The sequence below is a fragment of the Branchiostoma lanceolatum genome, chromosome 4 (assembly GCF_035083965.1).
Source record: "Branchiostoma lanceolatum isolate klBraLanc5 chromosome 4, klBraLanc5.hap2, whole genome shotgun sequence".
NCBI lineage: Eukaryota > Metazoa > Chordata > Leptocardii > Amphioxiformes > Branchiostomatidae > Branchiostoma > Branchiostoma lanceolatum.
In genome coordinates, this window is record NC_089725.1 from 20,340,907 (window position 1) to 20,364,892 (window position 23,986).

Below are 23,986 nucleotides of genomic sequence, written 5' to 3' on the forward strand. Positions count from 1 at the left end.
GTGTAGTCCATACTTGAGAGCCAAACATTGACAACACTGGCGAAGATAGCCTGCTATCACTACTGTTCAAATGAGCAATCCTTTACGAAACAGGGCAATCAGAGATGGCAGACTTCACTTCCTTTACGGTTTTGCGAGTAGGTCAGAGACACAGACAGACACGCCTAAGACAATACTTCTCCTCCGTAGGGCGAGGTAACAAACGGGTGTCTATACCGGTTAAGAACACATTGTCAACACAATGAATTCCTGGGTTGTGAAACTACGGTAATATTCAGTGGCAAGATTTCAATGAAGAATTCCTTACTTCAATCATTGTGCGCCTGTAGCGTGGGAATAGAATCATAGCATTTACTTATAACCGGCTATCAATAAACTTAAAGGTCGCAGTATTAAAGGTGAAAAGGTGTAGTCCCCGCCCATGACGTCCCTTATCGTGTCTACTTATGTCACAGAACGGCTTCCAAAGAGAAATGTGGCACCGACGTCATATAAAAAAAGAAATACCTCACTTTCAAGTTTCTATGCAACAAACTTAATTGCGATTCGGGCACCCAAAATAAACCAAACTGGTCCTTTCCTTATGTCATAAGAAACTTCTGACGAAGAAAGAGCCACACTGGACGTCATGTCGGACTTCTATGACCTTTTGATTGTCTGCAATGTGCTGAGTCGAACGCAGTGCATGTATCTAAATATGCATATTTGCGGAGGCACATTGAAATACCTTAATAATACATCATTTTTTTAAAATGCACAATGATATTTTTAATCTAGCCAGGTTACTTCAAGATGTTTCCACAGAGAGATTTTCGCAGAAAGCTGATTTACCTAAGCATTGTTTCGACCGCTAAAAAGACAGGTAAAACACTGAGCATGTTTTACACGGATATGTGTTAAATACGGGTAAAAAGACTGGATAGTACATACAGAGAAGGGGTCCGCTGCAGGCATAATTGTATAACGTTATTCCGACGAACTAAATGTCGCATCAGACGTCAGGTCTAGCGTACAAATCTGTAAAATCACTCTATGTACTTATTTTTAGCCATGCAATACTTTATTAATAGCGTACAGGTATCACAGACGTTCTAAATGACGTTAGTTGACACTTAGAATGAACCATTTAGATGCCGAACATAGCGTCGCCTGAGGCGACGACTTGTGTAACAATGGCGGAATGCCAGCACAGACGTCACCATACAGGTGTGTAGTTCATACCACCAGTCAGACAGGTGTGGGGAGAAGCCACGGCTTCTATTTTGGGCACAAGATGCGTCAAACCCAAATACTGATGACGTATTTCGCAAATCTACCGACTACACATGCGGGGTCTACCGACTAACTGCGCCTTTCACAAGTTTATTCTAAACGATTTAACAAATCCAGCGCCGCTAACCTCGGCCCTGACCTGCAGGTATTTCTGTCCAGGACACAATCCAACACTGAAAATGTAATAAGCCTGGTAAACAGACAGGCTATATTTACCCCGAAGGAGAATCGGTTCTCAGAATAACTGATTTCATCTTTCCAGAACTTTGAGTCTGAATAGAAATTAACACTTCGTGAGTGGAGTGGGTGGCTGGTGGTGATTAATCTGTTTTCCCGAATACTGCCATTCTGTCTTTGCAATACCAGTGTATATTATGATATGGGCTTCGACCTCGCATTTATGTAGCTCTATATATAACGTTAGCTAATTAAGGGTCGATGAACGCAGAAGTTGTTTGTTAGACGGCGTGTCAGTTTTCATGCTGAAAACACGACCAGAGGGTGGCCTCTTTTATTAGGGCAGCCATATAAGGTGTTTCATAAAGATACACTCGGTTGATTGGTTACCTTACACCACATCAAAGACACAATTTTACGAAACACGATTGCAGAGTATCAATCTGACATATGATATTATCATAGATATAGTGTATAGCTCAATATCTAATTTTGGATAATATTGTTCGGCCCTATTAAAACATGGGTTATGACCTGTGATAAACATGTTTGGTGCAGGCCACAAGTCACCATATCGAGATCCACAAACAACAACTAGCAATCGGATCGTGACAAGTCCTGTGGAAAACAACGTTATCACGACAAAAACATTAATGGCATGGCACTGTAAAAAGCAGCGGTGCTTGTGTGTTTATATATCACAAAGAAGCTAATGAAGGGACACTGGCAGGTTCTTTTCAAGTACCGTTTGTCTATCCAGAGCATCTTGGGTAAACAGTGCACGGCCAGTAGGAAGTGTTCCAAGAGTGTTGGTGTAGTAGCATATCAGTTCCGATAAAATACTTTGGGTGACGCAAAACCTTAAATTTCAGAAGAACAGGGACGATAAAAAGTCGGGTTTTGACAGCCAGAAACTCGATAAGGCACTGCTTTGTCCCATTTGATGCATAGTACGCCAAGATACACGCCCTGCAGTCCTCCCACCCAGTTCAACGGTAACGACCTTTCCCGCGCTTACACAGCTGAAGCGCGCGGCCAGGCTGCTGACCGAAAGCAACCCCGGGTCACGTGGTCTCCCGGCGCGGCAGGTGAGTCTGATGACGTCAATGTGCCGCCCCTGCAGGCCAGGCTTCGCCAGCGGAGCATACGAACAATGCCTCCCACAGAATCGGCTAAGCAGAGAGGTCTATTTTTGTGTTTCCTGGTTAAATTTAGAGGGAGGGTTTTAAACTAAATGTTTGTGGTCTAGTCCCTGACGTAGAGACGCCTAAAATACGCGCGCCTGGGCTTTAAATGCTGATCGGAACAGTCCTATTAGACTACAATAATCTACAATGAAAAGCAAGCATTTCCCACTTTACCTCCTCACTGATGAAAACCCACGTTTGGCCCACGGTTAAACCGAGGACACAGATGCACGGTAAGCGGGGCAGCTATAGTTGTATTTCTATTGTCTCTTAACCTGATAGTCTACAAATAGTACACATATTATTTTGTATGATACGGATACGGTCAAATAAAAATGGTTTTAACAACATACTGCAGTGAAGGACAGCCATTTCTATACACACACACTCTCTCGATTCTAACGCTTCAAATTGACAGAATCTTCCATGTTGGCTAAATGGACTGTGGGAGTAAAAATATATTCCTATTGAGAACGGATGTTTCCAGGAAGAAGTTACTGTAAGTGCAGTCAGAGGATCTCTAGGAGTGTTGAAATACGATAATTTTAAAAGAAAACTAGCAAACAATTTCAATACCTTCAAAGCCACGTCTTACCGAAACTACTACCTTTGTTCTCCTTTGTGCAACTTCTGTTACGTTTCCTGTAATGTGTCCTCTCATACGTATGTGTGAGGCGGAAGCCTGCACCGGAGATACAGGTGGCGATACATCTCTCCTGGTGCGGCAGGGGTCGTGCACTTTCGTCGGCATGTTTCCATGGGTACCCGCGGGTCCGCTGGTCTGCAACCCCAGGAACAGAGCCACGGCCCGGCGAACAGTGGGTGCCCGGCAGGTCAGCCCGCGAACAGACACGCGATCCCCTCCGCCGGTCCGCTGATGACGCCATGAGCAGCGCGACTTCCCGTGTCTGCATCTGCGAATGCGCGATACCATCAGTACAACTGCCGGAAGACACTGATGGACAGATGAATCCCTTGTCAACCACTACCGAGTTCACCAGACCGTGAGCAAACAGGTGGCGAGGAACAAATGTACATCTATGTTGCGACAATGGCACATTTGCGCCACGCCATCCTGATCCTACTCTACTAATAGATGTGATTAGAGAGGCCTTTCAGGAAAAAAAAAAAAACATGGAGTAGTACTTGCAGCACGCCGCGCAGATAATACTACGGATCTGTCTCCTGGGCTACCCATGCCCCCAGAGACAACCTGACGAAAAGGAAATAGTCCGCCTAATTTCCATGGTAACAACATCCTACTTACGTACAGGATGCAGCTATCAGCTGGTTGCTATTAAGGGAGGAAGTTCTCTTAACTGGGACCTGGTTCCTCTTTGTTTGCTGCTCTTCTAGATCCTTGCTTCCCGGTGTTTCCTTCCTTTGTTTTGACGCGCCTCCAGCTGGATAAAATTATGGATTCGATGTGCTACCTTTTACAGACCCCCCCCCCCCGTCAGATCACATTGCTTTATCCTATGCTCTTGAGGAAACACTGCTTTGTAGTTCGTATGCTTGTCATGTAAAACACAGGACAATTACGAATTACCATCACTGTCAATAACGCTACTTAAGAAGCGCGCAATAACATCGTTTATGACTTTTTAAAGTCATAAACCTTTATGCACACACCTTCCCTCCCTAACGCCACTTTCCCGCAGATACTAGCGAACGTTCCCCACTCATGTAATCCGCGGTTAGGAAATCAAACGCTCGCTGGAAAGGCTATTACAACTGTGCTTATATCAAGGACATACAAACAGGTCCTTCCACTAGCACCTCTCTCTGTGCGTCCTTGGTCAGATCATATATCGATTTTCCGGTGATCCTGTCGACTGTGAACTGCTTTCTATGAACTACGGTATTAATTTTTTCTTTACCAGTGTTTTTTTCGGAGTTGGAAATACAAGTATGTATAAAGGAAAAATAGAAGCTACGGTAAGGAACAAGAGAACGAATGTACAGGCGGAGGAGAATAGAATGGATGAGACCCCATCTGTAAAAAGATATCTGAAAACAATTAATTTGAACAGCAATAAAAAGGGAAACAACATTGACCCATGCTTTTATTGTCTTCCTCCGTAGCTGTTCAGCGTCGGATGAGAATCTTTCACGACGTCGCGCGGCGCATCTTCCTACACAGCCGCGGCGCATCTTCCTATACAGCCGCGGCGCTAGACGGGCACTATTCCCGCAGCCAAGCTGTGTTGTACTGCCTGTATATAAAACAACTCCGATGACGCCACACTAAAACTACTATTTTGTGGGAGTTTTAATTCTGTGGCCTCGTGTTTACGTCACAGCTTGTTTCGCACATCCAGGCTGGGCTGATGGATCATGGGGCGGCTAATTTTAGTAACCGACAGCCTATTTTTACACTTCCTGGCTAAATTTAGCGGCGGCGGGCGCAAAAATAGCTGCGGCGGGGTGTCCATGGCGACCGCGTATTGACGTCAGGGCGGGTACTCCCATATATGGTTGTGTGCATTCGTAATGAGGGGTTTTCCTAGTCGCCGGCGTGGATGGGCTCAGGGCCTCGCGCGGGAGTTTCCCCACATTACATTGCTGCGGCACCATGACTACTACGGGTAGAGTGTCTGGCGCCCTCGCTACTGCCTGCCCGTACCCGGGGCTCACCGGTCACATCGCTCCATTCACGCTCAACGGGATGTTCCGCGACCAGAGCGCTTACAGGTACTTACCGGACCGGCTTCGAAATCTCTTCGGTGATCCGTGCGTGGTTGCCCGCCGGATTTTATGCAGGCGCACAGTACTTTCTCCGTGCAGGAAGTGGATTATACCTTGCAGAGACAGCCCGAGATTGCATTGTAGCGTGTTGTGATTAGGACATCGGACGGCTTAGTGTGTTCAAATGCGGATCCGTATGTGCAAATTGCTATGGTTTTCTTAGGCCGCATTTATGTTTGGGAGTTGTAAACAAGCTTGGCAACAGACTGCCGCCTGCATCGTACGAGCCCCGTATGTTCGATTATTCGCTTTCTCCAAAACAGTTTTATTTGGCCCTTGTGCGGATCGGAAAGCTTTCTTACCTTGGTGTGCACTTCGTATTTTCATTTATTATGAATGGTGTGTTTTGTTATTGCGCGCGGGCTAGGCGCGTTTGCCAAGCACCGCATGCAACCACCTGTTATTGCGCGTGTTCGCTTGGATGCGATCGCTTCATTCATTCGGCCCAGCTTCCTGAGAGCTTCCTGCCCCATTCATCCCTAGAGCTCGTTGTGTTTGTAGATGGCCCGCCAGGAACTCCAGCGGATCAAATAAATCCGCCAATAAGGGGCACAAAAATAGTCTTCGTGCTATTTTCATCCGCGGCGTTGCTTCTTTAACGACGTGTTTTCATTTTTCCTCAGCGATGTGCCGGCACCAGCGGAGACGGCGGAGGGCCGTCAGTGGCAGGGAAGGTGTGCGGGGGAGGGCAGGCCCTCGTCCGCCGAACGCCAGGAGCGCCGCGGCGGCGGGGCATCGAGGCCGTTCAGGTGGGTGATTTTTTTCCATCCTCTCCCCAAACGAAGACTTGTCATAAAGATATAAATACAAACCTGGTTTTGATATGTGATTCTATTCCGTGGTGTGATCAGCACGCGTGTGGCTGTCACATGCGGCACGTGACGGTATGGTAGGGCTGTGCGGGTATTCCTCGTTCTTGTTTTTGCGCCCAACTTCCCTCATGATTGGTCAGCTCGAACATCTGCCCGCCTTTTTTGTCCGCTGTATTGTTGTTACTTTCACGGCGGGGATTTTTAGAGTGCCATAGGGTCAACCATGTGTTTACATGTGTAGATTGTAAAATAAAATCCCCAGTGAAAGTTCCCCTTTGACAAGCCTGTATGGCCATGTGTACCGTAACAACCACGGGACCCTGCACGGGACCGTTGTTCCCGGTCCAGTCATACTGCACGTGAGGCGGCTAGGAATTCCCAGGACAACCCCTGTTCCGCATTCTCCTGGCAAAATGTAAAGTTTAGCATTGGTTTTCAGCAAGAGCTATTATTGCCCAGATTACGTCATGTTTTATGCTATAAAATACAAAATCACGCTCACACAGCAACACAGTTACCGTCATATGTGAGCCAAGAAGGAACGGTAGCAGGATTACCAACATTTACTGGAGAAATTGAAGTTGGAGTGAATACGTTGGTAGAGGCTTGTGAAGTTGTGTGTCCAACAGCGACCCGCCTATCACCCAACCCTGGAGCGCTACCCGTACCTGCCGCCGCCACCCCCGCCCTGCTTGCCCCGGGCGCTTTCCACGTACGTACGACAGTAGCCATTCATAGTTCTTACAGCCAACGATTCATTCATAAATTCTGCCGCCAGCGCTGCCAGTAAGCCTCCCTCCCACGCACAGCCTTACTAAGTCTGTGAACCTTTTTCCGAGTAAGGTTGCGAGATCACCTGCTCATTCAGTCTTTCTGCTACTGTACAAGACGTCAGGATTCATCAGCCTACTAGAGTCTAGGTTTTAAGAGTGCTAGGCGACATTGGTGCGTAAGTAGTTGGCCATGGTGTCGAGTAGATCTTTTTACAGCCCCGGAATAGTCATTGAATTAGTAAAGTTTTCACCGAAGGGGAAAGGCTACGTGCGAATAGCTTAATCCGCGTTGGCCTGGTAAAACAGGTCCTCCTTAAAAGATCTCGTCTTTGCTATACTGAGCTCTCTTTTACGTCGACAGCCCGCTATATTTACACCTCAGCAGTGGTGGCTGATCCCACTATTACGTAAAGCAAGTTATGACATCAGAGGTGGCATGCCTGTAGCCATCTTAATATTGCTTTATAAATGGGCCCTTTTCGTAGGTAAGAAATGGTTCCACGATACAGCGGGAATAGCTAGTATAAGAAAAATGCTTTTATTTTTTTTAAACACTCCGTTTCCTCGTTGTTAGCAGTTAGGGGAGGGCGTTCTTAATGATTGACATTCCTCGCGTGTTACTGCCTGTCGTCTCTCTCCCACGCATTCCCAGTACAGGAACTTCAAGAATAGAAAGTAAGGATGACAAAGCTTCTGGTTGAATTCGTCCCAAAGAGAACGGTGGGCCACTTGATATGCTGTACAAGAATTGAAATTTCACTAATGGCGTGATTTTGTGCTCCCAGCCTGTTACTGTTTTGAGCTGAGCCGCTTTTCTCCTTTGTGAAAAAGATAAATGACTTAGACTTAAGATCAAGCTCAATCTCAAAGGCTTGTCAGTCAGATAGCTGCCCAACACATGTAATTTCTCGCGCGGAAACAAAAAAATACCTTCATGATCGCTGCCTATGGTTTATCATTAATGAATTCATTCACAAGACATCCATTCATTCATTCATTCATTCATTCTCTCTTTCTTGATTTAAGAATAGATTTATGGTACTTCACTAGATCAAGGAGGTTATGTCCATATAACCTCCTTGACTAGATCGCAGAATATAAATTCGAAGTATGGGTTGTAAATTTGCAATGGATATTGATCCACATCACTCGGTGTTTGATCTTATCTATTTATTCATGCTTCTAGTCGGTCTAGTAACGACGTCCGTCAACGGCCACAAGTTCACAACCCAACCTTGTAGTGCTGTTATTTGAAACAATACCGCTAGAAGGAGCTGTGATGGATGCCTTTTTGCACCTGCACACGGAGACAAACCTGTCAATGGAAATGATGGATATTGTTTCCGCCCAAGTAGGATTCGGCAATGACAACATTCGGTGGGCGAGAGGCTTACATAGAATAGACTTACCTGGAAAAGTACTAATGGCCATGTAAATGCAAAATGGAACCAGGCCAAGTGTCTTGACTCTTGAGGTCATTTACACGGCGCCACGTACACTAGCCAGATTTGAGATTAAAGTTGTGACAGCGACTTACAGATCATGAGGTAAGTGATGGAGGTAACGTTACCTATTTCGACCTGATGCAGAAATAGGACTCGTTACGTGATGCCATCTAAGCAAAAAAAGGCAGGGATGATTATGTATTGTAGAACAGCGACAAAAGGCGATCTTCGTTATATCCCCGGGCCATTTCCAATGAGCAACCAAACGCTCTGGTAGTTCAGATGAATGTCATTGACAAAGAAGTGTACTTTGTAAGTTTTGTTGTCTTAAAGCTTTAACTTTAAAACCAAACTCTTACATCATAGATCATTTCTTAGTTATAAGATCATTGGTCATACAAAGGCAATTTTTGGTCTCCATTCGATATGTCTCTAGCCTGAGTACCATCCTCCGTAGTGACCGCTGGCTGAAAAAAAATCGCTTGCTAACCACGGATTTTCACTGTTGCTAGGCGACCACCTTGTTGGTGACAAATATATTGTGTAGTAGTGACTCGCTGTACGGATTTGGTCAGTTGAGAACCTGTAAGTTTGTCTATAGTACTTGTGAAAGTGTCTTCCACGGTCTTTTCTTCCCTCAGTAGAGCACGTATTCCCTTGGTAGAGCACGAGATCGAGAGATACAACAGGCACACTGTGACTATGCACTCGTGAGGAAAAGAAACTTTGGAAATGTTGTTTGGGGAAACTTAGATATTTGATCCTACATGTAAATATGTTTGCTTTAGATCTGATATTATCATAGTACATGCTTGAACCGGGAAAATACACTTGATTACATAATTGGCAGTGATAATGATCGATGGCGATTTTTCTAAACGTCGCAGCGCATTTTGTGTGTTTTGTAATACGTACCGATAAACATGACCACGACATTGAACAATCACATGTGATCAAACCTTGGCCGTCTCTATTTACCAGATTTACATGTATTTGTCTTCCTATTATGTAACTACCTCGGTCTGATATTCTGGACTGCTCGTTGTCAACAACATATCTAAACTAACGACATGAAGGTACTGCCGGTAGCAGCTTGTTTTCCAGTGGGTGTCAGGTGACCGTATGTAATTCAACAGCCAGTAAGGTACCGAGAACCGGGACAATGTTGAGCTATCATATTCCGTTTGTACCGGTATTCTTGCTGACTACAAAGTTAATGAAGTTGCCAAATGTCGTACAAACATTCTGGATATAGACGCAGGCTGACAGATATACTATGGGCTACTGTTGTCTGGGGGGTATTTTCGGTTGTTTTAGTGTGTCTTGAAACGCTAGCTGGTTTGTTCGCACGACTGCGGCTTTTGACCGTGTTTTTCTCCTTAATGAACCACCATGCAGGGGCTCTACAAATTCTACAAACCTCTCTCAAGCACTCAATCACCGTCGACCTTAAGGTGTTTTTTACATATAGGAATGTCACGGACTTTTTTTCTGGGAATGGAGATAGAGGGCGTGCCCGACTATAGTTCCAGGAGGCGCTTCCGGGGTCCCTGGAAATACATGTTGTACTACTTATAGTGTCGAGCTAGACGTAAGTTACTTGCAGCCGACATGGGAAAGGGACCATACGGGTAAGATTTGCGCCGGGACATTTTTGTGTTTTTGTAGCCACAAAAGGAGCGAATATAAAGGCAGTATTTGGGCCAATGACGGCACACACGGCGTTTCCCTGCTGTAGTCCTGGTCTGGTCGGGTAAATCACAAACGGGGACCTGTTAAGAAAGGTTTTCGCTCAAGAACAGTCTTAAACCTTTAGGAGTACATGGGAATTGCAAAAGCAGGGTTCTTTTCCAGCAAATCTCCATGTGCATGGCATTGATTTCAATTGAACTTGATTTCTTTCTTCTCAGATCCACGAAGGGAGCCTCCAAGCAGCGGCGGGACCTGATCAATGCGGAGATCAGCCTCCTGCGCGGGCACCTCCCCCTAGCCGAGCCTGTCCGGGCCCGCCTGTCCTACCTGCAGGTCATGTCGCTCACATGTGTCTACATGCGCAAGTGCAACTTCTTCTCCAGAGGTGGGGCATGCGTCGATCTCTTGCTTTATATTCGAGTAATCATAAGGCTAAATAACGTAGGCTAGGGTAACGTTACAAGTAGAGAATTTACAGACGTAACTTGTGTGAGGACATGAACCCAGATCTTGTTAGATCACATACAGACGGACATTCGGAGAAATGGGTTGCTGACGGTTCCAAGTACAGTGGGGATTCTAATGGACGCCACGCCTTACATCAAGACGAGGTGTCCATTAAAACAGCAACATAGCTTTAAGGATAACCTGCAAACAAACAGTTAGTAAGTCATAAACTTTATCTAATACAGTACTAGGACAGTGCGGCTGCCAAGGTTGCGCGTGGCACTTTGGCAGGTGGTTGTCGGTGAGTTGTCAGCCAGGGTTCAAGAATGTCTGGACAGTTCACCGTAAGTCCCAAAAGAAGCGAATTTCGGCTTGTAAGGAGGAAAAACAAACAAACTAAAAAGATTGACGTGTTTTCCAGGTGTAAGGTGTTCTGTTAACTAATAACCATGGCAGCTTGACAAACATACACAAAGGATAATGGTTCCATGTCGTATAGAACTCTTGATAGTGGAAAATATTTACAGAAATAAGAGACGCGTAGACGTAACTTGTGTGAGGACATGAACCCAGATCTTGTTAGTGGCTGATGGCTAAACATTATTTTTTTTCTATCTGAACCAGTCCAACACTAGACAGTGTCAGCAGTCCAACACTAGACAGTGTCAGAAGTCCAACACTAGACAGTGTCAGCAGTCCAACACTAGACAGTGTCAGAAGTCCAACACTAGACAGTGTCAGCAGTCCAACACTAGACAGTGTCAGCAGTCCAACACTAGACAGTGTCAGCAGTCCAACACTAGACAGTGTCAGAAGTCCAACACTAGACAGTGTCAGCAGTCCAACACTAGACAGTGTCAGAAGTCCAACACTAGACAGTGTCAGCAGTCCAACACTAGACAGTGTCAGCAGTCCAACACTAGACAGTGTCAGCAGTCCAACACTAGACAGTGTCAGAAGTCCAACACTAGACAGTGTCAGCAGTCCAACACTAGACAGTGTCAGAAGTCCAACACTAGACAGTGTCAGCAGTCCAACACTAGACAGTGTCAGCAGTCCAACACTAGACAGTGTCAGCAGTCCAACACTAGACAGTGTCAGAAGTCCAACACTAGACAGTGTCAGCAGTCCAACACTAGACAGTGTCAGAAGTCCAACACTAGACAGTGTCAGCAGTCCAACACTAGACAGTGTCAGAAGTCCAACACTAGACAGTGTCAGCAGTCCAACACTAGACAGTGTCAGCAGTCCAACACTAGACAGTGTCAGCAGTCCAACACTAGACAGTGAGTGTTGGACCGATGTAGATCACATAATGTATGCTTGGTGATGTGGCAGACTATCAACAAAACATGACTGTGGGTTGTTGCTTTCTAGAAGTACCAGAGAGCCAGTCATTCTTGCCAGGGCAGCCAGAAGTGGCGCACGCTGCGCTGCAGGGCCTGCATGGTTTCCTCCTGGTGACCACGCGGGAGGGGAAGATGCTCTACATCTCTGAGAACGTCACCGAGCATCTCGGACACTCCATGGTGAGGAGAGACAGTCATAGCTTTCTCTGCATGGACATGACACATAGAAACAGGCATAGAATTCTGTCTGGTGGGTCATAACATGTAAAATCAAAATGATAATGTAATAAAGATACTCCTTTGGTCAAAGACATCGAGCTACCAGACTTTTATATCACATATAAGAACTTAGATGGACCAATGTTTTCTCACTCACTTCCTTTCTCTTCAGGTTGACTTGTTGAGTCAGGGTGACTGTGTTTACGACATCATCGACCCAGCAGATCACCTGACTGTCCAGAACAACATTCTGCAGACACCCTTCACCACTACAGGTGAGACCAGAGCTCCTATGTTGTGATGTGTCAGGCACTGGCAGGTTGACAAGATAGGCCTGGATTTTTCTCCCAACTATCTCCAGCATGTTCGTTTGGTCCATTTAACATTGCAACCCAGACAATTCAAATGTTGATATCAGGTGGTGGAGGGCATTTTGGGTGCCATGCTGCTTTTGAAGGTTCTCCTATGATTTAGGATTATTTTTTTTGCTGAGTGATAAAATCTGAGCACCTCTTACTTCTGTTTGTGGACAGGCTCTACAATGCCATCTGCAGAACGGTCCTTCTTCTGTCGGATGAAGACTTCACGGACCATGCGCCGCCAAACCAACTATGGGGACAACAAGGTAAAGGACAATAATCTCTTTTACCACTTCCATGTCTGTTAGTGTAGACTGTTCCAGATAGTACACTTGCCATATGGCACCAATTCTGAAGTTTACTGGTACACTGAATTCTAGGCAGTTGGAGGTTAACATCTGTTTCTGGCCATTGACTTTAAATAACAATGCATCACAATCTTGAAAAATAGGGAGACAGACAACTTTGCCAAACTTTTTAATTCACCTTGAATGATACTTTACTTCTTCAGATCGTACATGTTCGAGGGCACTTCCAAGTGTCGCCAGCAGGATGGATCCCAAACCCCATCTTTGTGTCTATCTGCCTGCCCATTGATGTGCCCTCAAGCTTTGGTGACCTTCCTATGACCTTCAACACCAACACCTTCCACTCTGTACATGGTCTGGATATGAAGTTCAAGGAAGTTTCTGACAGGTATAGATTTCTTTGCTTGTGGCATGTTCCTCTCCGAGCAGAGGAGTGGGTCCAGCTGGTTTTTGACGTGTTTTTAGGCCACTAACGTGTTTTTTTTATGTCACCAACCCAGATGTCTGGGTTGGTGACATAAAAAAACATGACAAAGTAGAAAGCCCGACAAAAACGCCTAAAAACACGTCAAAAACCACCCTTTGCTTGGGGAGTAGTGGTGTGTGACTTATTTGATGTTTGGCTGAAAAAGTACATATTTTAAGGCAAGACTTCCAAACAAACGATTGCAGCCTATATCTTTACGTCAGCTTGTCGATGCTTGTCACATATTTCTCTGCAGCTGACTGCCCACCAATAGTGAAATTTGCACTCTACCTTTACGGTGTGTCAGTGTCAGTTTGCTTTGCATGTGACCCATTACCTGGAAAGGTTTTAACAATATTTGGGCAAGAAAATAGTACCCGGTATTGCTAAACTACAGATTTATTCACTGAAGTCACGCAAGGCAACAATGCATTGTGACTTTGGTACAGTTCCCCAATTACCGACTTACCAGAAATGTATCCTAAGATTCTGTATCTGTATCTTACAGCCAGTATATTCTAAACTGCCTTGGGGCATAATACACCAGAATAACTCAAAGTGACCGGACAAGATTTTGTAGCCCCTCCCATTACAAAGAAAAGTTGCTTCTACACAATACAGCATTATTATCTACACAATACAGGCATAGGTTAAAAGTTAGAAAATTGATTGAGCTTTGTATCTTCATAAGAAAGGGAAATGAGCTGTGACACAATTCCAGGTATAGTGAGTGTATGTGTAAGATAACCCTCACGACCTTGCGATGGATCAGTCCACTGGACCTTTTGAAGTGTTTTCCTATTGTATTGCACCATTCACTTACTAATTTTCAAATAAAATAAACTGTCTTTTTGTGCCTAAATTCCTGTTACTTTTTGTTACATGTTCATTTACAAATCCATCTCAGAAATAGCTTGTGATTCTTGTCTTCACCAGCGTCTTATCTTTAACAGACATTGATTCTTGTTTGTCCCCTAGCCTCCAGTTCCTGCTGGGGTTTGACGGAACAGCACTCACAGGACAGTCCTGGTACAGCATGATGCACCCAGACTTCCTACAGCTGGCAGGACAGCAACACAAGCATTGTGAGTACAACTGCATTTGTACTGTGCTTAGTAAAACAAATTGGATGTCCTTTAGCAGTCTTTTCAATTGTTAGCACTTTTGAAAAGGTTGATCCCATCGCTTGGTCCAATTTTGCCTAGTCTTGAACACAGAAAAGGAATCTGCTTGAATGTACAAGTAGAAATCAACCACTCACTTCTTGATTTGACTTGTGCTGACTTCTTTTGTCCTCTCCTTGTTAGTACTGGATCAGAGCCGAGAGAGCGGGACCATGTTTGTTGCTCGCATGAACACCGCAGGCGGGGACTGGACCTGGGTGCACGTCCTGATGCAGCTGCGAGCCCTGGACATCAACTCTGAGGAACTTTCCATCATCTGCATGAACACTGTCATCAGGTAAGCACCGCCTTTATCACCAGCCTTTACTGCATCATAGGCTGTAACAACTGATGCCTTTACCAATCCTTACGCTTCAATTGACCAAAATTCCTGATATCTCCATAATGGGTCATGGTGTTTTTCTATTTCATCCCTAGTTATGTTACCCTGGAAGACACTGTAAAGCAGTAAATGAAGTTCATGCAATTGGGAACATCAATGTTATTGCAGGTCATGATGCAATGGTTTATCCTTACACCTTACATATACTGGTTATCAGATATATATCTGTTACATCAGCACTGTAAGACCTATTGCAATTTCTGTAGTTTTGTGTCCTTCTAACCTTTCCCTTTTTTTCTTGATTCCAGTGAGGACGAGGTTTCACTCTATGAGGCACAATGTCGCTCGTTCTCTCAGTTCACATCCTCGCTCCAGCACCAGGAAGACCCCCTGCAGACCCTCAAGGTTCCCCCAGGCTCCCCATCAGAGCCCAGCCCGTCGTGGTACGGCCAGCCCCCCTACAGCAGCCACAGTCTCAGCTCAGAGTTCAGTTTCGAGTCCCCTGACGAAATCTCTGCCATCTCCAGCCTGGGGTTTGAATACCCCGACCCCACCCAGCCCACCACCATGGCTAGCGGCTTCCCCAGCATGGAAAGGCAGGACGTGACGCCACGCTCACTCAAGCGCCAGCTGTCCGAGGAGCTACCACTGAAACATGAGCCCAAGTCTCCAAGGATGTGCCAGTACGGGGACACCACCAAGCAAAAGCAGCATGCTGGCACCACCACCACCACCATGGAGTTCCTGATGGGCATCCTCCCTACCCCTACTGAACACCAGATGACCTCCCCACCCTTCCAGAGAGGATTCACTTGGTCATCTCCCACCATCCCATCCTTTGCCTCCTTAATGGCGTCCCACACCGGCGCGCCTGCCCTGAATCTCCCAGAGTCAACCACCCCTTTCTCCCCAAGCAGACCCTCCCTTCAAGGATTTTTCCCAGACCCTCAGACCACCACAGACGTTTCCCTGTCATCTGGCCTGGCCACCGGCGGGCTGTGCGTCCCCACACCACTCCAGCTCCCACCACGCAAGCCCCCCGCCACCACCAGCAGACCTACAGCCCAAACAGAGCTGGAGGATGTGGAAGATTCAGGCAGTAAACTGGTGCCACAGTGGATCCACAACATGCCCCCAACTCCAGACACACCCACCAGCCATTCCTGCCATGTGTTCCTGGAGAATGAAGGTCCCCCGGCAAAAACAGACGTCTTGCCGATCCCAGAGTGCGTCCTGACTCCAGACTCCACCAGCACATCTCCACAGAGTTTGAACGACTTTTCCGATGACGAGGCGTCAATGACTTTCACTTTTGACAGTCCGGACAAAGACAATGATTCAAAAAGTACCCTCCTTTCAAAACTAGGTCACTGTTCCAAGGAAGATGATCTTTCTGAGGACAGTCTGTCATACTACAGCAAACACAAGGCTATAATGAGCAATCAGGACTCATGTGTTGTTGCTCCCACCTGCAACCCCTCAGAAAAGCTACCACTGAAGATGGAGACAGCTTTGGATGAAGTCACCTGGAATGACATTGAGAACACTGTCACAAACCTTGTCAAGGCAATGGACCCCAACATGCTCCAGACCATCTACACCGCTGTGGACATGAGCAGCCTCGCGCCCATCCAGGAAGATGAACTAGACTCCTCCACCAAAGACAAGGAGTCTGCAGTGAGGAAGCCCCCAAGTGAATCATCCTCCACACATAGCTGGCATCCTGCCCCACATAGACGAGAGCACGAAAGCCCGCGAGCTCGTGTCCCGTCCATGAGCGATCTGTCGCGGTTGCCGGCAGCGGCCTCCATGCCTGACGACACCAGCTTCTTTGAGGAGTTGTTGGAAGGTACAGCACCCCACATAGACAAGACAACACAGGACCAACAGTTCCATGACAGAGGGGGAAGCAACAATTCTAACCAGTAAGTATTCTCATTACAACTTGTACGATACATTTTTTGTTTACCTTTCCGCAAAGACTATCTTTTTCCTGTAATAGTTGATCCATACAAATGGTACGTAGGCATGATTGAGCAAATCATCCTTTTGTGTTCTGTCAGTGCATCCTAATCTGTCACCTGATGATCAGTTACTGTACTACTAGTAGAAAAAGTTATTTTTGTGCCAAAGTTTAATCACTCAGTTACAAAGCCATTAATTATGCAGCTGACAAAGCTGACTTCTACCACATATTCTATAATACCCAGGAATACAACACAAACTTATGACTGTATACACCTCCTTTCCTGCAGCTGCTGTGATGACGAGGATTCCAAGTGATCAAGTCCAGAGTTCCAGTGTAAAGGAACATCTGCAGGGCCTGCTGGTCAGCCCACTATCACCACAAACATGGCTGGACCATGTGGATCTACCGTATCACAGTATCGTGATCTTAAATGTCTGTTGTGTGTGACAAATGATTTTGTCTATGATTTGTATTATTGGGTACAGATGGTACATTTTCTAGATGTATATTATGTTGGTAAAAGTTTTGCTGGTAGTGTTACATAATGGAAGCTATTGCTAGCACGACACTTAACCAGCACGAAATTTCAGTCAACACCACTTATGGCCAACATTTGGTTAACACAGTAAGACCTTAGCAGTAGTCATAGCCACCATGGCTAGTGGTACTAACCAAGTGAAACTTTATGGGTGCTGCAGCACATAACAGAAAGGTTATTAAACAAAGGTGTGTAGTTTTCATCTCTGATGAATACACATATTTTGTCCTCTTAGTTGCTTGTGCATCAGGACAATTTGGTATCATTTTTGGCACTCATAGAGTGCTACAGGTTGAATACAATTTCTACTCCGAAACATGAATTCAGGGTACCTAAAAAATATTGCATAGGTGTCCCTGTAGCACTGATGTATATGTATGCCCTTTGGTTGTAATTGCTGTAACCCTTTCTGTGCTAAGGAAACGTGTGTTGTACCATTATTTGCATTCCAAGTACAGTGTATGTCATTGTGCTGTTTCTTTTGTACAAAATTTCAGATTCTATGATATTCTATGTTTTGGGCAGAGCCTAATGATGATTAGTTGAAAATTAGAAACTTTACTTTGGGCTGGGTCCCATTGGCTAGCTATATTTTGCACTTGTCAAGGTAAACCCTGGGGAGTTGAACATCGCTGCATAGAATGCTGTATCTAACGAAGGTTTGCCCCAACATATGGATAAACAGTCCAACCTACTACAGCTCAAAATTCCCTCAGGGTTCATATTGATATGTGCATTACAGACATCCTGTATAGATATGACATTTCTATTGTCTGTGCAGAGTCTTGTACAATGTGTATGATGTAATCATGAGATTGGAATAGAATTATATACCATAAGCTGTATAGAAAAATTGATGTTTCAGTACATGTAAGTATCTGTGAAGCAAAATTTAATATATTTTGATACCAAATCTTCAATACCTTCCAAAGGTTATTTTGTGTATGTGTTAATCTCATGGTGCTGTGGTGAGTGTATTGTGACAGTGAGGCCAAACTAGCATAATTTGCTGTATGATACGCCATGACAAGGATTTGGGTTGGCCCAAAATATCACTTTTTTCTGTAGACAGTCTAGAAGTGAGCTCTGACAAGGCATGGTTGATGACTCTAAAAGCTAGCGAGGTGAATTCTATCACGTAGATAAAGTAGGTTGAGACAGACGGCACCAATTGTTTCATTGGTTCCCTTGGCTTTTATACATAAAATTATGAACAAGTACTTGAAAATGAGTACTTAAACCTTTTGAAATAGAACAGGACGTCTTACATTTGGCATGCTTTTGTCATTTTTTTACCATTTGTGTGAGAACCAAGATCAAGACAGCATGGCACTGTTAGAGCTCAAGCTTTGTTGCCCACTGGGCCAGGATATTTGACTTCCGTTGTGAAGCAGAGTTGTAAAAGACACAAAGCACCTCTGAAAAAAAGCAACTGACATGACTTAAGATGTTCTTAGAGGTTAGTAAGACTTTGGTACATACTACACAAGACAGTACTGACTATTGGTGAATATTGTTATACTGAAGACATTTGTACATTTGTAAGGCTAAACGTGCTGGTATGCCCTGTGTTACAGTAAGGGCTGTAGGGTCTCTGACTTACTGAGAAACCAGCAAGCCTGGTTCTTACCAAGACAGGCTAACAACATACATTCCAGACTTCTGTACAATCTCTACATGGAAGAAATAAAACTTGTCTACTTGGTACAGATGACTTTGTCTTGCCTGCTATTGTGTTGTGTGTCCAACAATTGACTGAAAGAACCCTACTAGCTGATATATCGATGATGGAAATGTTAGATTTAGTCTTCTGGAGGGATGGCGAACTTTGAGGGGATACCATTAAAGACTGCCATATTCCAACTTATAAATGGGCTGAAACATACAATAAATATGTATTGAGAAAATACACACTCACAGCCTAGGGTCATCTGAAGCTCTAAAGAGCAGAGTTCCATCTGCCATGAATACAAATGTATGTTTGCACATATCAATCATGCATTGAAACAAGTCCATGGGCTATTCTCCATTATCATCATGTTAGGTCCTCATCAAGCTTTCCCACGATGTACACTAAGACCTGCAGTCCCTATTTGCCCTCTATCAGAACTGAAGTAGCTGTTTAGCACAGTTTATTGTTCCATACAAGACTGGCCTGTGCAGAACCAAGACCTGATACAATGTGGTTTTAAGAGTCATCAAAATAATTCAATCTCAGACGAACGAATCCAGTAATATCAAACTTTTTCTCCACTTTTGGCTTAAGTAAATATCTCTAGCACAGAGCTGTAATATACGTGAAAGTTCTGACCTTTTCACTGCAAGTTTATTGACATAAAAATCAAAAGTGTATCCACAGTCCTGCCGTGCCGGGTATTTTGGTATGAAGTGTTTGATATAAGTTGTGGCATATGAGTCAAGGCACTTATGATTATCAATAACATGTTTTAATCCCTGACAACATTCCAGAAATATGACTAATGTAGAGCTACAACAGCAGGAAAATGAGCTACCAACAAAGTACTTCAGCATAACCATGAATGATAATTCGCCTTCTAGTAATATCTTACCGCTGCAGTTTTTCTATCTTCTGATAGGTGGCAGCCATTCCTCAGCAAGTACATGTACCAAAGAGCTTGTCAATGCGGAAGATCATGTTTTAGTTTTTCATGCTACATGGATGCTGCTTGGTGCTAAATTTGTATCATTTTCATCAGAAATTAGACAAATAATATTTTTTTTCCAAGAAAAATCTATTGTTGGTAACTATTGTTGTAAGTCTTTTGAGCTGTCATAACTCCATGTAACTGTACTCAGTAGTGACTTTTAGGTGCAGTGTAGAGGGAAAAGCTGATGTTACCTCAGTGAAAAGTGGCTATGATGTCTCCATTTGTGGATACAGGGTGGCAAATGTGAGGAACCCTGTATGACCTGGCATGTCCTTAGGTGGAACAGCAGACTTGAATGTAAAGTTCTCTGCTGATTCCCCTCCTTCCTGCTGTGTCTGTGCACACGTGTCAGGTCGTCCCAGGTCTGGCTCAGGTAGGGCAATGGACCGGACATCAAATGTGCGCAACAGGCATTCTATTGTGGTGATGTCACAGAACCCGTGGCTGCGCAGCTTGTCACAGGTGCGCTGTATCTGTTCCACACATGGTGAGAAGGAACACAGTCGGCCACCTGCACCACAAGGACATAGACATACAGGAAGTCAGCCATTTGCTGCTTGGATTTCTTAACTACATTTTCAACAAGGCAAAAAGTAGCAATGTGGATTTTATTTCTGCATAGTGATCTAAGTCAGATATATACTTCTTGGATTTCCTAACTACATTTCCAACAAGTAAAAAAGTAGCCATGTGGATTTTATTCCTGCATGGTTTTCAACCATCTTCAGAATTCCTTTTTTTCGAAATCTTGCCACAAGTTCATTGCACTTTGACCCCATCCTGACCTTTCACCATCTTGCCATGATGTACATCATTGGATTCGTGCATACGCAATGTCACATGACATGTAACGTTACGTAGGCACAAATCCTTCTCCTGTGCATTCTGATACAGCCAGGGCCAATTGATGGGGCTAAGAATATCTACACTGGTAAGTTTGGAATAGGAGAACAGGAGAAAACGCTGATGGTTTTGATGTCTACATTTGGTATCAATTCAAAGATCATATGTCTGATGATGTCATGTCATCACCACCATATATACCATGTTCAACACTACATAGATTACTGTAGAATAGATACATAACATAAAGGCTCATCATTATCAGCACCCTGGTATCCAAAGATGACAGGGTGATTACCAAGTAGATTACATTTTGATGGGAAGACAGGAGTAAAAAAAGCTGTGAGAGGGTGGGATAACTAGACACAGCTGCACACACAACGCAGGCATGCCATACCGTCAGCATAACTAGGATACAAACCTGCTTTCTTTAGAGCCAGTTTTGCTGAGGCCACTGCCTCCCAGGGCGACGGCAGGTCCAGAAACACAGCATCAGCCACGTCAGACAGCCCAAAGCCATCTGTACACACATTTCTGTGTGTCACTGTCACAAGGCTGCTGAGCCCGTGATCTGAGAATTCTTCCCGGGCTTTCTCTGCACGCTGTTGGTGGAACTCGAAGGTGTAGAGGTGTCCCGTGGGGGCGATGGTGCGGATGACGGCATGCGACACAGATCCACTGCCAGTTCCTAGGAGAATAAAGAAAATTCTTCAATCCTAAAGGGAAATGATCCTTGCAGTGCCATGTATCAAACTAGTTCTCAGTGCAGTCAATACAGATCTTTAGTGTAATCTATCATAGTCCTTGTTCTAGAAGGCAAAAGGGCCAATTTAAGTCGACAATTAACATGCCACTGACTTTTCTCCCTATTAACTAGATCTATCTATATCATAAGACTACTTGTTGAATAGAGCAATAATTAGAGTTGAACAATGTTAAAACTGGCATCATGTTTTATGTTTCTGCTTTGCTTTGAAATTCACCACTGGTGATCATGATTCATTTTTTGTAATTGCCTTTAACTATACAAGTACAGTTTCAACCCACAAATCCCCTTCCTAGGAGGCATGAGTGCAGCTGGACATACTGCTTTTGTCATTCAGCCTAGTTCAAAGACACATGGGGCAGACACATGATCTTGTCAGGCATTGCATGTGACTCCCTGTGTAATGGCTGGCATGTGCAAGTCATAATACTAACCTATACCTCAAGCCAGCGAATCCCAGCCAAAGATAAAAAGAGTTCAAGGCTCTAGATATGCTGTGAGCATATCACATGGAATGATGCCAAGTATGTCAATGTCAAAAGTTGTTGAATCATCTTGCCTACTGCCAGACTGCAACTTGTCAGACATTTAAACCTTAAATTACAGCTGACAAAAACCAAACAGTTAAAAGATATTGATCAATGATGAACAAAGTTTTGTGTGGAATTTCTCAACGTTTGCATTCATGTATGAGCCACGTGGTAGCCAGGCAGGCAGCCATTGGTGCTACCCAGGGGTGGTGCTATTTCCAGGGTAGTGGCTACTGTAGGATAGAGGGAACAGCTGAGACAACAGGTTGATTAATGTGGAGGCCGTTCATTCATCCTGCTTCAAACAACCTGACATGACAGCATGCTTCCAGCCTGTCTATAAATTAATCTAATACATGTACATGTAGTTGATAAACGCATTTGTGATACGAACATGTAGCAAATGATGTGACAAGATTTCCACAGAGATAGACAAATACTGGAGTGCATCTAGCTTTTTATGATTTTTCTAACTATATACTAATTCTGGGGCAACAATACATACCTCATGGTGTATCACCTATCCCTTGGACGCTCCAGATACTACATATGCAATTATGCATATCACAATTATTCTATGCAGCCAGCTGTTGAGTGACATCATCTGAATGACATATGTCATATCCATGACCCCGACTTGTTTCTGGTGCATACACATGTATATCACAAACCCTGACACATGTATTAGACTTGTCTAGTCGGAAGTAGATTGGTCTCCATTGCATGTATATCACATTTTACGACACTGTAAATAGAAGCCATGGAAAGATAAAGTGTTCAGCTAAAAGGACGGTTACAGGCAGACACTTTTTTCCATCACTGCAACATGTCTAGTTAATGAAATATGTATTAAACTGGTAAAACTGCTTATAACAGTAACTAAGTCACAGCTGTCTGTACAGGATGTAGCAGAAGGGTGACATCATCTGTGGCTGACACAGGTCACTGACCTCTCCAGAGTTTTTTTTTTGGGGGGGGGGGGCAGGACGACAAATAAATGTGCTTGTGACAGAAGGAACTATATATTTTGGGGATGGGAGTGTGAAAGTGTGAATGATATAATACATTCAAACACCAATGACCACAGATTTACGTCCTTCGGATCCTGATAATTACCTGACTCCACGACGACCGAGCCTGGTTTTAGATCAAGTTGAAGAGTCAGCATACTTATGTCAGTGGTGTAGACAATCTGTGTCCGATGGGGTAGAGTTAGGGTCCAGAGTTCAGGAGTAGGGTGCAAGGCATACACGTACCCCCTTCCCCCACCACACAGAACCTTTGACCCAAAACGCGTGCCGATGATGTCGGAATGTCGGAGGGCACCGAAACGCGTTTGGAAGATACGGCCAGCTTCCAGTGTCAAGGGGAACATGGACTCGTGTGTCAGATAAATAATCACAACGTCTCCTTCCTCTGCCGTTTCCTTGTACCTTACGAAACTCATATTTGAAGCAGATAGGATACTTTGTACTTCTTCGTTTGGTACTGATGTATTCAAAACGATTCGCAAACTGTCAGTCATCACAGCTGAGTTGACAAATTTATAATAATTTGTTGATACCGGCGTAGAGCTGACTAGTTCATATATATCGTACAAAACATAAAAAAGATCGTTTGTCCAAGGCACGAGAGGGCATTACTGAATCCAAAATCTAACGTGATACAGTACACTTCCCCTAAATCACCTGATCACTAAAGAGAGCCACGCAGAATCTTCAAAACACTAGCAGAAATTTCCCCTCTCCACACATGCCGCGAAACCAACACTAGGGCGCCGCCATGTTGTGAAAAGTGCGCAAGAGCAGTCACGTCCGATGGCAAAAATATGTCGCAAAACTGTTGCCAGAAAAGAGCCTATCTGTCGTAAACGTCTCGTACAAACATGCGACCTATGTGAGAGACGTCCGA

At 44.5% G+C, this 23,986-nt stretch overlaps 2 protein-coding genes across 3 annotated transcripts; one reads left to right on the forward strand and one right to left on the reverse strand.

Moving 5' to 3' along the window:
* The first annotated feature begins 5,135 nt into the window (after nt 1-5,135).
* Nucleotides 5,136-18,978, forward strand: LOC136433224 (neuronal PAS domain-containing protein 4-like). The gene is made up of 11 exons (XM_066425186.1): nt 5,136-5,330; nt 6,008-6,133; nt 10,325-10,491; nt 11,931-12,082; nt 12,294-12,396; nt 12,655-12,746; nt 12,992-13,176; nt 14,233-14,339; nt 14,562-14,715; nt 15,069-16,685; nt 17,016-18,978. The coding sequence occupies exons 1-11, from the start codon at nt 5,212-5,214 to the stop codon at nt 17,041-17,043; spliced, it is 2,850 nt and encodes a 949-aa protein (XP_066281283.1). The 5' UTR covers nt 5,136-5,211; the 3' UTR covers nt 17,044-18,978.
* LOC136433226 (tRNA (adenine(58)-N(1))-methyltransferase catalytic subunit TRMT61A-like) lies at nt 12,639-23,891 on the reverse strand. 2 transcript variants are annotated; one of them, XM_066425190.1, is made up of 4 exons: nt 23,192-23,891; nt 21,201-21,467; nt 20,128-20,447; nt 12,639-12,730 (listed from the first exon to the last, which is right to left on the reverse strand). In XM_066425190.1, exons 1-3 carry the CDS (start codon nt 23,598-23,600, stop codon nt 20,143-20,145), a joined length of 981 nt encoding a protein of 326 aa, XP_066281287.1. In that variant the 5' UTR covers nt 23,601-23,891; the 3' UTR covers nt 12,639-12,730; nt 20,128-20,142. The 2 variants fall into 2 exon arrangements, with proteins under 2 accessions (XP_066281287.1, XP_066281286.1); XM_066425189.1 differs by lacking the exon at nt 12,639-12,730 and having other exon boundaries at nt 18,439-20,447; nt 23,192-23,885.
* Between the last annotated feature and the right edge of the window lie 95 nt (nt 23,892-23,986).

Coding starts and splice junctions, on each gene's coding strand:
- LOC136433224 (XM_066425186.1), top strand. CDS start 5,212: ATGACTACTACGGGTAGAGTGTCTGGCGCCCTCGCTACTGCCTGCCCG. Junction 12,397..12,654: donor GACACCCTTCACCACTACAG/GTGAGACCAGAG, acceptor GTTTGTGGACAG/GCTCTACAATGCCATCTGCA. Junction 12,747..12,991: donor CCAACTATGGGGACAACAAG/GTAAAGGACAAT, acceptor TTACTTCTTCAG/ATCGTACATGTTCGAGGGCA.
- LOC136433226 (XM_066425190.1), bottom strand. CDS start 23,600: ATGACTGACAGTTTGCGAATCGTTTTGAATACATCAGTACCAAACGAA. Junction 21,468..23,191: donor CTCGGTCGTCGTGGAGTCAG/GTAATTATCAGG, acceptor TTATTCTCCTAG/GAACTGGCAGTGGATCTGTG. Junction 20,448..21,200: donor ACTGGCTCTAAAGAAAGCAG/GTTTGTATCCTA, acceptor CTTGTGGTGCAG/GTGGCCGACTGTGTTCCTTC.